The 13,211-nt window shown below is 31.7% G+C and overlaps 1 protein-coding gene across 1 annotated transcript; it reads left to right on the top strand.

Moving 5' to 3' along the window:
- Positions 1-323: 323 nt before the first annotated feature.
- Positions 324-3,569, top strand: LOC148947870 (uncharacterized). The gene has a single exon (XM_089095506.1). The coding sequence runs from the start codon at positions 448-450 to the stop codon at positions 1,108-1,110; it is 663 nt and encodes a 220-aa protein (XP_088951632.1). The 5' UTR covers positions 324-447; the 3' UTR covers positions 1,111-3,569.
- The last annotated feature ends 9,642 nt before the right edge of the window (positions 3,570-13,211 follow it).

Below are 13,211 nucleotides of genomic sequence, written 5' to 3'. Positions count from 1 at the left end.
TAAAAAAAAGTGGCAGATTAGCTGTTATGTATTAATTACTTGAGGCAAAGTCATGCAAATGTCTGCACGCTGAATTTTTAATCTACTGTTGCAGATCAATTTTTAAATATATTGTTAACGAACAAACATAAAAAGCAATAATTTAGTTTGATTTTTTTTAGACATCTCTGTTTCATCGTTGTTTGAGAATGATCTACCCAACCATGTAAATGGAGTACCTAGTATGCCTGGCTTAATGAATATATGTCTAAAACAAGAAACAGATTTTCAACATGGGGTATCAGATCGCATCCAAGTGATGCATGATATGTCTGAATACCAAAGAACTCATTCTGGAGAAAAGCATTTTGAGTGTGAAACGTGTGGAAAAAATTCAGTAATAGTTCTAATCTATCGAGACACCAAATACTTCACACTGAAGAGAAACCTTACAAGTGCGATATTTGCATGGAAAAGTTCAACCAAAGTTCTGATCTGTATGAACACCAAAGAATTCACACTGGGGACAAACCTTTCAACTGTGATATATGTAGGAAAAGGTTCAACCACAGTTCTTATTTAACAATACATCGAAGAATTCACACTGGGGAGAAACCTTTCAAGTGCCAAGTATGTGAAAAAAGCTTTGCCTCTAACTCTCAGTTGTCTCGGCATCAAAGAATTCATTCAGGGGAAAACCCTTACATGTGTGATATATGTATGAAACAGTTCCGTCAATGTTTTTACTTAACAATTCATCGAAGAATTCACACTGGGGAGAAGCCTTTCAAGTGCCAACTATGTGAAAAAAGCTTTGCCTCTAACTCTCAGTTGTCTCGGCATCAAAGAATTCATTCAGGAAAAAAACCTAACATGTGTGATATATGTATGAAACACTTCCGTCAAAGTTTTTACTTAACAATTCATCGAAGAATTCACACTGGTGAGAAACCTTTCAAGTGTCAAGTATGTGAAAACTGCTTCATTTCTAGCCCTGAATTATCTAAGCATCAAAGAATTCATTCAGGGAAAAAACCTTACATGTGTGATATTTGTATGAAAAAGTTCCATCAAAGTTCTTATTTAACAATGCATCGAAGAATTCACACTCAGGAGAAACCTTTCAAGTGACAAGTACGTGAAAAATCCTTCATTTCTAGCCCTGAATTATCTAAGCATCAAAGAATTCATTCAGGGGAAAAACCTTACATGTATGAAATATGTTTGAAAAGGTTCTGTCATAGTTCTTATTTAACAATACATCGAAGAATTCACACTCAAGAGAAACCTTTCAAGTTTCAAGTATGTGAAAAAAGCTTTGCCTCTAGCTCTCAGTTATCTGGGCATCAAAGAATTCATTCAGGAGAAAAACCGTACATGTGTGATATATGTATGAAACAGTTCCGTCAAAGTTCTTATCTAAAATTCATCGAAGGATTCACACTGGTGAGAAACCTTTCAAGTGTCAAGTATGTGAAAAATGCTTCATTTCTAGCTGTGAACTATCTAAGCATCAAAGAATTCATTCAGGGGGAAAACCTTACATGTGTGACATATGTATGAAAAAGTTCCATCAAAGTTCTTATTTAACAATACATCGAAGAATTCACAGTCAGGAGAAACCTTTCAGGTGTCAAGTTTGTGAAAAAACCTTTACCTCCAACTCTCAGTTATCTGGGCATCAAAGAATCCATTCAGAAGAAAGACCTTACATGTGTGATATTTGTATGAAACAGTTCTGTCAAAGTTCTTATTTAAAAATTCATCAAAGGATTCACACTGGGGGGAAACCTTTCAAGTGTCAAGTATGTAAAAAAGGCTTTGCCTCTAACTCCCAGTTGTCTCGGCATCAAAGAATTCATTCAGGAGAAAACCCTTAAATGTATGATATATGTATGAAACAGTTCCGTCAAAGTTTTTACTTAACAATTCATCGAAGAATTCACACTGGGGAGAAACCTTTCAAGTGCCAAGTATGGGAAAAATGCTTCATTTCTAGCCCTGAATTATCTGAGTTGAAAGAATTCATTCAGGGGAAAAACCTTACCATGTTTGATATTTGTATGAAAAAGTTCCATATATCAAGGAATTTGCACTAAGGAGAAACCTTTCAAGTGTCAAGTATGTGAAAAAAGCTTTCCCTCTGACTCTCAGCTATCTGGGCATCAAAGAGTTCATTCGGGAGAAAACCCTTAAATGTGTGATATATGTATGAAACAGTTCCGTCAAAGTTTTTACTTAACAATTCATTGAAGAATTCCACTGGGGAGAAACCTTTCAAGTGTCAAGTATGTGAAAAATGCTTCATTTCTAGCCCTGAATTATCTAAGTATCAAAGAATTCATTCAGGGGAAAAACATTACGTGTGTGTCATTTGTATGAAAAAGTTCCGGCAAAGTTCTTATTTAACAATTCATCCAAGAATTCACACTCTGGAGAAACCTTTTAAGTGTCAAGTATGTGTAAAAAGCTTTGCCTCTAACTCTTACTTATCTGGGCATCAAAGAATTCATTCAGGAGAAAAACCTTACATGTGTGATATTTGTATGAAAAAGTTAGTCAAAGTTCTTATTTAACAATTCATCAAAGGATTCACATTGGGAACAAACATATTAAGTTCCAATTATATGAAAAAAGCTTCACTTTTAACTCTAAATTATCTGTAAATCAAAGAATTCATTCAGGGAACAAATTTTACAAGTGCGATATACAAGCATGTACCGTGTGAAAAAGTTCCGGGAAAAGTATAATTTATCTGTACACTGAAATATTGTGTGAGTAAATAGTTATTCGAAAGCCCAGGCTTCCATAAAGCTTATTTAATAGGAGATAATTATCTACTAGATGACTAACCCAAGTGAATCCACCAGTAAGATTCTGTTAAGTTAATCATACTCATTATCATCAGCAATGTAAATAACAATATCCTTCCTATTGTCAAAAGAGTTCTATTTTTTTGTGTTCAGAAAATGTTGGACGTCTCTAATCAATGCAAATTTTATAATAAAATGTTTTAGAATAGAATAAGGCTTTATTTTTTAAACTTTTCACAAGTGATAAATCGCTGAATGTTAGTTCGTGTCACAAAAAAGTAAACAACAACGATGGCAAGCACATCAATGAATTTAGGATCAGGGACACCAAAACATTAAGAAATATAAACAGACAAAATATAGACAAATAAAATTAAACAATTAAGAAAAATATTAAAGTAGCTAAATTAATGTCATATCAAACAGGTCATACATTAAAGGTAAAAATTTAGTCATAAAACGGCATATAATATAATAAGTAAAAAAAAAAACAAAAAACAAGAGTGTCAAAAGAGTATAAAAAATAATTCATTAAGAGGTATTGGAGGTGTTGAGTATTTGAGTGAAGTTTGGTATAAAGCTGTCTAAATATCTTTTGTTTTAGTCTTTACAGGTTCTAGAATGGGGATGGGATTTTTTGCCTCTCTTGGGAGAGGCTTCCGTTCAGGATTATGGGGAGGCGGAAAAAGGTCTTCAGATCGGATGTTGGTTCTCGCATTACCACCAAAAGTTATATTGAATGAGATCCATTTTATGGCTATTTCGTCTCATTAAGGTTCAAACCAGCACTAGAAAAGAAGTTTGAATTTTTTTCATAGTTTTTTAATGCAACCAAATTTGACTTTTTAACTTGTTATTTTCAGTCTGAATAATTTAACAACATTTTTCATATTTTGTGAGTTAAAAATATTTTAAAATTAGGTAGCCAACAATTAGAGCCTTTCTAATCATCATATTATTACCACTTTAGAGTTCAAACATTTTCCAATCTTTGTGCTGGGGGTCCATCCATTATTATCACCAAGACCGCGTCAGAGTGGATTGCCGGGTATAAATAAAACTTGATGGGCAGGAAAAGCTAGTGCCATATTTGTGCTTTTTTGGGGTTCATTATCGGTTATACCTCTCTGGAATAGGAATAAGAGAAAAGAGGCGTTGATTTTTCCTTGTGATCAGATCGTCTATCGAAAAGGGAATTTGGGTTTCAACAGAGTGTGGCGGAAAAAAGATGTGCGGTTTTTGTAGTTACAATTAGATTACTGTAAGAAGGATCTCTAAATAATTGTCGTCGTGACACCCACCAGAAAAAATTATTCAACTCTGGAAAGAATCTGATTAGAGTTAACAACTTATGTTCTAGTTTATTGTTTCAGGGAGCCATGGTCAACCTACCCTGTGAGGGTGAGGGATAAAGGGTAAATAATTTATATCCCTCAAGACTTTTACTAAAAGTCGGATCTTACTAAGCTTAGTCAGGAGTAACAGTTAACGTTCTATCTATACGATTTTATCACTTAGGATCGGTTTGACTGATTATGGGGACAGTGAAAAGGTCACTAATCTTTGGAATCATTTATACAAAAGGCATTTTTGGAAGGGAGTCATTCTTAGCTATGGTCTTAATTTATACTGTGTAAATATTCCACCACTAAAATATTACTTGATTCGGTACTTGGTTATTAATGAAACACACTCAAGAATTGCGCTCTGTAAGATCTGTTGAATTTTTAAACAACCAGTTTACTGTCTTAGCTCTAGCTTTGGCTCAGTGAACAACTAAAATGTAGGTATGTTTAATTAAATATTTAGTATTTAGTCGGTTTTTTGGTTAGGTTTGTTTAGGTTAGGTGTTCAATATAATGCGTTCTGGGCAGCCTGCTTTCCATAATTCTTTGTCGTAGTCTCCATAAATTTGTTAATAAAGCATTATATTTTCATTATATTTTGGTATATTTCATTAGGATTAACCATTAGGCAAACCGGTTTTTCATCACATATTACGTTCCGTAATTCTTGAGTGTGTTTTATTCCATTAACAAGTACGGTGGTCAGTGTTCAAAAATTGTGCTACATAAAAGCTGCGACGAATCATTCTATATCAGCAACATCATTGATTCCAAAGTATATAGTCTGGCACCTCAACCATCAGCTATCAGTTGATAACAATGTTATAATCTTACACTGAAACATCATAAACTATATGACTATAGAAGAATAGCATGCCGAAAAAACTGGAAGTAACATAAAATTAATCATTCCTAATAGGAACATTCCTAGTTCTAGTCTGGTTGTAACCCCCCCCCACAAGGAATATTTAATTATTTTGGTGACTATTTCCACATTCAACATTCCCTGAAAGTAGTCACAAGTAGATATTGTAGCAGTTGCAAGCATTCGTATTCACAGTTGCAAGTTATCCGAGTCGTAAGTAAGTAGTATAGTAAATTTATGTTCTGGACCACTCATCAAATCAATTAAATTTACCCCCTTTTCAGTCGAATTTAAAACATTTTAAATGAAAATCTGCAACATTTTAACAATTTCCCTCATAACTTTTAACATCAAAAAAGCTCTTGTGAAATAAGAACTTGATACATATTTTACTTATATTCAATATTTTATATTATATACTACTACATTTTATATACTACTAGTATAATTTAATATTTTAAGGATATTTTGATATACTGCGTCAATATAAGTATCTAAATAATTTTGATTATCTTTCTCTTTCCTTTCGATAATCTTGAAAATCCTACCTTTATCAATTTTTTTAAATTTATTTTCAAAATCAGCTGCTTTAGAATTAAAACGCTTAGATGTAAATAGATCAACCATTTCGCCTTTAAATCAATAGTGATAACGAGTTTATTTCCATATTTAGTTGTAACACATTTCACTGCTTTAATTGTATATTCTATTCCAATGTCTAAATCTTCTTTCCTAATAGTCCGATTTATTTCAATTTTATTTCGCTAAAAAGTTTCTTTATTTATTCGTAAATTATTTTATTAAAAAAATATCCAAATCGAAAATAATTTATATATTAAATATATAATTTAGTATCAATGATTTCCATGATTGCTTTTCTTTCTGAAATTAGATTGCAGTAAATGTTGTATTGATTAGCAGGTACTTGATCTAATAAAAGTTTAATTTCTATATCAGCAGTTGATCCACTTCGGTAAATATTATATTCATGCTTTGAAACCTCAAAACGAAATAAATGTTTTAAAACCATTGTAACTTACATTTGTTCCACTATCAACATTTTTATATTTATATCCTGTAAAAATCGTTGATAAGTGTTAAAATAATTTTCCATATTATAGCTTGAGTCACATTAAAGATCTTCTTGTGGATATCTATTATCATATACTCTCACTGTTAATTTTGTTAGTGTTTACATGGCCAAATACCATGATGTTATACGTATAACTATTTTTTTTAGATTTCTGTAACACAACAACGATTTTAGTTGTATTATAGCGTTCACTGACTAGCATCCATGTTAATTCTTTATCCGTTTTACTGTCACTTTAATAGGTATTACATGCTTTCCAAATCTTAATTCAAATGAGCTGCCCTTTCCTAATCCAGCTTTTAATTGTTCTGCCTTGATCGTTAATCCAGCTTCTAATTGAGTCGCTATGGGTAAACTGGGATTTAATACTGGTAACATCCATGATAAATGCATTACATCTACTTTAAAATTTGGAGCTCCAGATTTTATAATCATATTGGAAAGATAGTTTTTTTATATATAATTTGATGTGTAACGCCTCTAAAAATAGTATTAATGTTTTGAAACATTCCAAAAAAGCGTTTTAATGGTAAATACATATTAACCACGTGACTTTCTTTTGTTTTATTCAATCTTTTAAATAAACCAATATTAAAAGTATTGTTTTGTTTTGTCGTAATTGTTCCACCAACTGCTGCAACAGGTGTAAAAATGCTTTCAAACTCGTTTTTCTTTTTTAAAGGGATCAACGGATGGGGTTATATCCTCATACAAAAACATATAAGTAGTTGCGCTTCGACTGTAGTCATCTGAAAGTTCTAATAAATTTTTAACAGTAGTCGTTATACCTAGATAATCGATACTTTTAATATATTTGCCATTAAGAATATATATTTTTAGTAATATGTTTTAAGCATTTCTAAACAAATTGAATCAATTATTTGTTAAAGTAGCTTCATCATTATGTCGCATATTCGTTCCATCCAATCGAGTTGTTTTCACTTTTGCATAAAGATAACTATCACTTGGAAGAATCCAAGATTCCACATATTTTAAAATGAAATTATAATTTAATTGTTGAGATTTATTCACATTATTTTCTCTAATTTGTAGAATCATCAATAATAGGGTTTTCAAATATTTCCCAATAAGGAGTAACAATTTGATTCACTGCAATCTTTTCCATATTCAATTTTAATAATTCTAGTCGAGGTTTAATCATAGTATTATACATGAAACGAGATTCATCTTTATATTTTTTATGGACATCTTGAATAATTGAGAATTGGTGATATTTTTAAAGAAACTACCAATCCTGCTACCATACTGTTTTGCATACAATAACTGTTTCTGATGGATCAGTATTTATTATAGATAAATTTTACTAAATAATTTCATTCAACTTTTTTCAAATCCAAAACATATTCAATATTCTCTCTATTCAGATCAATTAACCTACCTAATTGATCAATTATAGTCATTTTTAGCGCGTTATTATATTCGTTTTGATTGATTGGAAGATATTGTCTCTCTATAGGAATCTCACAGACTAGCGTTCCAGGTTCTGTTCTTCGAGCAAAACTCCAGATCACATCAGAGGTTGTATCCCCATTCACAATTGAGCTATACACTAATGAACTGTGAATATGTATTATATCAACTAATCTTGCAATATCTGGAACTTTAGGACCTTCATTATATTTACTACTTAGTTCAACTCCATTTCAAAGCCTAAAATAAAACATAAATCACTATTAACCCGAAATTTATAATTCTCTTCTTAAAATAATTACAAATTTTATTGTTGCTGGATTGGATGATATGATATACTGATTGGGCATAGATCTAGGGATGAATTGAAATAACAACTTTAAAAAATAATTTAAACCCTTTTCATCACACAACCCATTGGGTATAACAACGTTTACCCATTTATCCTTATTTTTCCCTGTATTCAAACATATTCTTTTTAAATTGATCACTAATATCATACCATGAACAACATATTGTACATTGAGTTAAAGCTATTTCATGATCAGTTTCGATCTAACGTGATCGGATTACTTGTATAAGACTGTTCTATTTCAATTTTGTTACCACTAATAATAATCAAAACCATTTAATAGTAAGGTATTTTTCTTCATAAAATTCAAATTCTGAGACAGTTGTTGTAAATAGTATTATAGTCCCTTTTCTGAATAATTTTATTTTCGAATAATGAATCGAGCAGGTCAATAGCTTCATTTCTCACTTCGTCAGATGTATTTCCAGCAGCTCTGCTACCTAGCAAACTATATAATTTTTGAATTATATCATTTCATGTAAATCCTAGTTCCTTGCTGAGGATGTATAACATCAAAATTACCTTTAGCAGCTTTTAACCTTCTACTGTAGATTTTTACGAATTGAGACCTTTTTCTAATTCACTAGATTTCACACATTTCATCTTTCCTCCATATCTTTGATTAAGTGTTCCTGATTCATCTATTGTCTCTTTTAAAAAATGTCAATTTTCGAAATAAAAACTAGGTATTTCAAAGTTGAATCTTTTAGGATCATAGTCCTTATTGATCTCTCTCAAAGGTTCTTCATATATCCCAGAATCAACATTAGCAATTAAACTGGTTTGTTCTGGGGTAAAATAGCTTGACTTGAGTGAGCTTTATTGCTTGCTTGAAAACTTGCTTGTTGCTTAAAAATTGATCCAGTTGTTGAAATCGTCTTCTTAAATTAGTGTCATTTCCATGCAATTTATCACTAATCATATTTGCATTTTGATCTTCTGCTTCAATGATTGGAGCACCCAACTTTCGGTATGGTCACGAAATCAGCTTGCTCTAAGGTAAGTTCTTGAACTATATTTCTTTGTATTTCTCTACTTTTCACTATACTCGCTAACAATTTATTTGACTTTATAGGATCCATTTATAGAGTGAAAGTTTTTATTAAATAGCTTTCGAGAGTTCGTTTTCCTAAAAACCAACAATAATGAGTTCACCAGTTTTATTCGAGTGTTCTTACGTAATAGGGGTAGTACGTTTCTCAGCAGGTGTTTGAAACAGTTTAGTCGTGTCATTGGGTAGGTAACATTTATAGAAAACACCCTTACTTTTATTAATTCTAATCAAGCTACCAGCATTGTATTTGTTTATGGATGGTTTTGAACTTCGACATCAGGAAATAAATTAGTGTACACTTTGTTTTCATTTCCTTTTTTACTCGCTTCTATTGGTTTCGTTTTTATTAATCAAGGATAAAAATTGTTATTACTATCAACGAAAGAGGGTAATACATCAATCCAGCGTTTTATACTGTTACGAGAAAAACATTTCCGAAATTTCTCTTTGATTCTTCAATTAAACCGTTCAAGAGTTTTATCTTGCGAGTTACTTTCAAACGAGAATCAATGCACTTTATGACTCTTAAATAATATTTGAACGTTACTCATAACAAATTCATTACCTTTATCTGTTTGTAATTTTTTTAGGCTTTCTATTTTTAAATAGATTGGTAAAAGCATTAATAATTTCCTTATCCGTTTTATCCTTTAAAGGAATACACCAAGCATATATACTAAAACAATCGATGACTGTAAAAATATAATTAAAATTACTATTTTAAATTTTACACAGCTGCATATCAACCAAATCTGCTTGCCACTGGTCATTGACACTGGAATGTAAACGCGTCTTCTTTTAAATGTATCATAAACTGGATGGTGTAAAGAATAACTATTTCGATTTTGCTACACTACTTTTATTTTAGTTTTTGATGAAAAATATTAATAAAAACTAAAAAATTTCCACGCTCTCAAAAAAGTCTCAAGAATAGTAAATAGCAAGCAATAGAATTCCTCAAGCTTGACTATGAGGAATATAGTCAAGATACCATATTTGGTATATATGGTTCTCATGGAAAGGATGGTCCTATAAACTTAAGAGAGGGCTCATTTGATTGAAATTGAAAGTTCTATATCACTTTTGCAAAAGATTCAAAAGAGATCCAATGGCAACTACCCCCCCCCCCCCTCATGCCCTTTTTTCTCTAAACTGATCCAGTAAAAAAATTGAGATAGCTATTTTGTTATAAATAGTTCAAAGATCAGATAAGAAAAACTCCGGTGTTGATACAACATCCCCCCCCCCAGGGCCTGAGGGATAGGCGTTGTAAGCTATATTCTGGGGGTGTATATGGTTCTTATGAAAGGGATGCTCGTATAAACTTCAGAGAGGGCGCATTTGATTGGAAATTGAAAGTTCTAGTTCACTTTTTAAGAGTCAAAAGTGATCCGAGGGTAACTAGCCCCTTCAGACCCTTTTTTACCCAAATCCATCCGATAATTATTTTGAGATAGCCATTTTGTTAAAAATAGTTCAAAGCTCAGATAAAAAACTCAGTGTCAACGCAACCTCCCAGGGCCCGGGGGTAGGCTTTGTAAGTTACGCTCTGGGGACATATATGGTTCTTATGGAAGGGTCCCGAGGGCATATAAGGTTTTATGCAAGGTTTGGTCGTGTAAACTTCAGAGATGACTCAGTTTGATTGGAAATTGAAAGTTCTAGTTAGCTTTTTAAGAGTCCTCAAAAGGGATCGGAGGGTATCTACCCCCTCCCACGCCTTTTCCTCCAAAACATCCAATAAAAATTTTGAGATAGATATTTTGTTCAAAATAGTTCAAAGGCCAAATGACTATGCTTTTGGGGTTGAACGCCCCCCCCCATGCCTGGGAAATGGCTCTGAGCTACAGAACTTAATTATTGTTACTTTGATACTTTGATACTTGGATTTAGTGATTTACGTGGTATCTTGGATTTACGGGGTAAGGGCTGTAAGTTGTGCTTGCTTATTGTTAATTTGATACTATGTTTACTTTGATACCTTATTAACTTTGATCCTTTCCTTAATTTGATACTTTGGTACTTCGATATTGTTACTTTATACTAGTTTTGATACTGAAAGTTTGATGTCGAAAAAAAAATCTTATTTTGAAATAGGGAGTTTTTTTTAAACTTGGAACTTTTTGCAATAAATAACGAACAAAAATTAATTAAAAAAAAATTCACGAAAGTTTTTTCACCCAATTCTTTCTGGAGGAATTGAGGTGTGCTTCTAATGAATGGTGTCTTCACTACAAACAAGAGTATGGCTACTGCCCGTTTCCCTAACGGTAAAAGTATCATTCTTTTACTTAAATAACCAGTTCTCTTACTTAGAATTATCATTCTCTTACTTAAGTGGCTACAAAGTTTTGCAAAATCAGTTTACCTTTTTTTTTTATTATAATAGTTAGGAGAACAATTAAAACAAAAATTGAGAATTGGATTAAGGATTGGTTGTTAGATTGCGGTTATTTTCAGGAAGTAGGGGTTATGTACTTCTACGGAATAGTGTCTTGACTACAAACAAGAATATGGTTACTGCCGTCTCTCTAACGGTAAAAATAAGGCCTGCTACGTATTTGGGGCTTAACTAAAAGGAATTATATTACTAATATTTTCTTTTGTTCTTATTACAACATTGAAAATAAAATGAAAATTGCCGTGAAACCACACCAAGATTTACCAATAGCCCCACCAGGTCCTGCGGCTTTCACTATTCCCGAAGTTTTGGGGATTTACCCGAAAATCTTGCAAAAACGGAGCAGCAAAAACACTTGTGCCTATATGCGTCACAGCTTTAAATCCAGCCTCGGTAAAACACAATCTTGAGGTGGTGAGCTTTCAGCAATTAATATGATTATATATCCAATATTCAGTTTTATTTATTAGTTATTATCAAAATTGTTAATTTATTTTGGAATAAAAAAAAAATATTTGAAATAGGGAATTTTGAAAAACCTCAAATTTTGGCAATCGAACACGGAACGGATATTAATTAAAAAAAAAACTCTCCAAAAAAGTAGTTTTCTAAAGAAAAGTAAAGCCCACTTTAAACATAATATCAGAAGAGATAGAAAGCTAAAATAAATCAAACTCAGAACAGCCAGAACCTACTTTTAAATAATAAATGAAACCCACAACAAACAGAAACCAAATAAACGATCACAGCAAAAAAACTTAAAACAGGTACTAATATAAATGAATAAATAAATCTCAAAATGAATAAAGCTAAAGTTGAATGTGCAAATCAAGCTTAAATCGAACAAAAATATTGTGCTATTGAGGCATAAATTAAACCCAATACGAACAGAACTTAAATAAATAATCATAGGAAACAAACAAACAATAGTTAGTAATATAAATGAGTAAATAAATCTTAAAACAAGTGAAACTTAAATTGAATATGTAAATCTAGCTTGAAACAAAAAAAAAATCTTCACAAAGAAGACTTTGGATTTTGCCTCCTCCTTCCGCTGTAAAATTCTAAAACCTACTTCGTCATTGGCACTTTACTGAAAACAAATGATGTTACAAATATTTTCTTTTATTCTTATTACAACATTGAAAATAAACTCAATGATTACCTTAAAATTAAAAATTGAAATGATGATCTTTCACCAATTGATATAATTATATATCAAATATTTAGTTTAATTTTAATAGTTGTTTGCAAGACTGTTTAAAACAAATATAGCTTCACTACAAACAAGAATTTGGATATGGCCCCCTTCACTAACTGCATAAGTCTAAAGCCGTCTACGTCATTGGTGCATCACTGAAAGCGAATTATATTATAAATATTAATTCCTAATTATTCACTGAAAGCGAATATATTACAGACTGAATGTCTAATTATACAAAATAATTAAGTATACACGCCCCTAAGACTAAATTGGGTTATAGAACAAAGTTGAAGCTTAAAACAAACAAAATTATGACCCCTCTACTTGTACTGTCATAAAATTGACTAGCGCTTTAATGAAAGTAAGATAATGGAATAAAGATTGTTCTCTCAATTCCAGAAAAAAAACAGCCACTTAGTGGGCAGTACCTATTATCAATTATTGTCCATGAGCCTCTGGAGCATATTTATCTGGTAAATTTGGAAGTGATATGCTAAAAGCTTGGAACAAATTAGTGCAGAGCCAGAGAGCTCTTTTTGCTTTTGACCTATACTTGTGTGTACGTTATCTGCCCTATTATTGTGTAGGTATATGCGCTATTACTGGTCCTCAATTCCAGTCTTCAATCAGTTTAAAAATTTTGGAGGAAGAAGAGGCTTGGCTCCATTCTTTC

Source organism: Artemia sp. Qi Xiang Cuo, chromosome 10 (genome assembly GCF_049724085.1).
Source record: "Artemia sp. Qi Xiang Cuo chromosome 10, ASM4972408v1, whole genome shotgun sequence".
NCBI classification, from domain to species: Eukaryota; Metazoa; Arthropoda; class Branchiopoda; order Anostraca; family Artemiidae; genus Artemia; species Artemia sp. Qi Xiang Cuo.
Note: the sequence above shows the minus strand (reverse complement) of the source record. Positions and strands in the feature narration are given on the sequence as shown.

Coding starts and splice junctions, on each gene's coding strand:
- LOC148947870 (XM_089095506.1), top strand. CDS start 448: ATGGAAAAGTTCAACCAAAGTTCTGATCTGTATGAACACCAAAGAATT.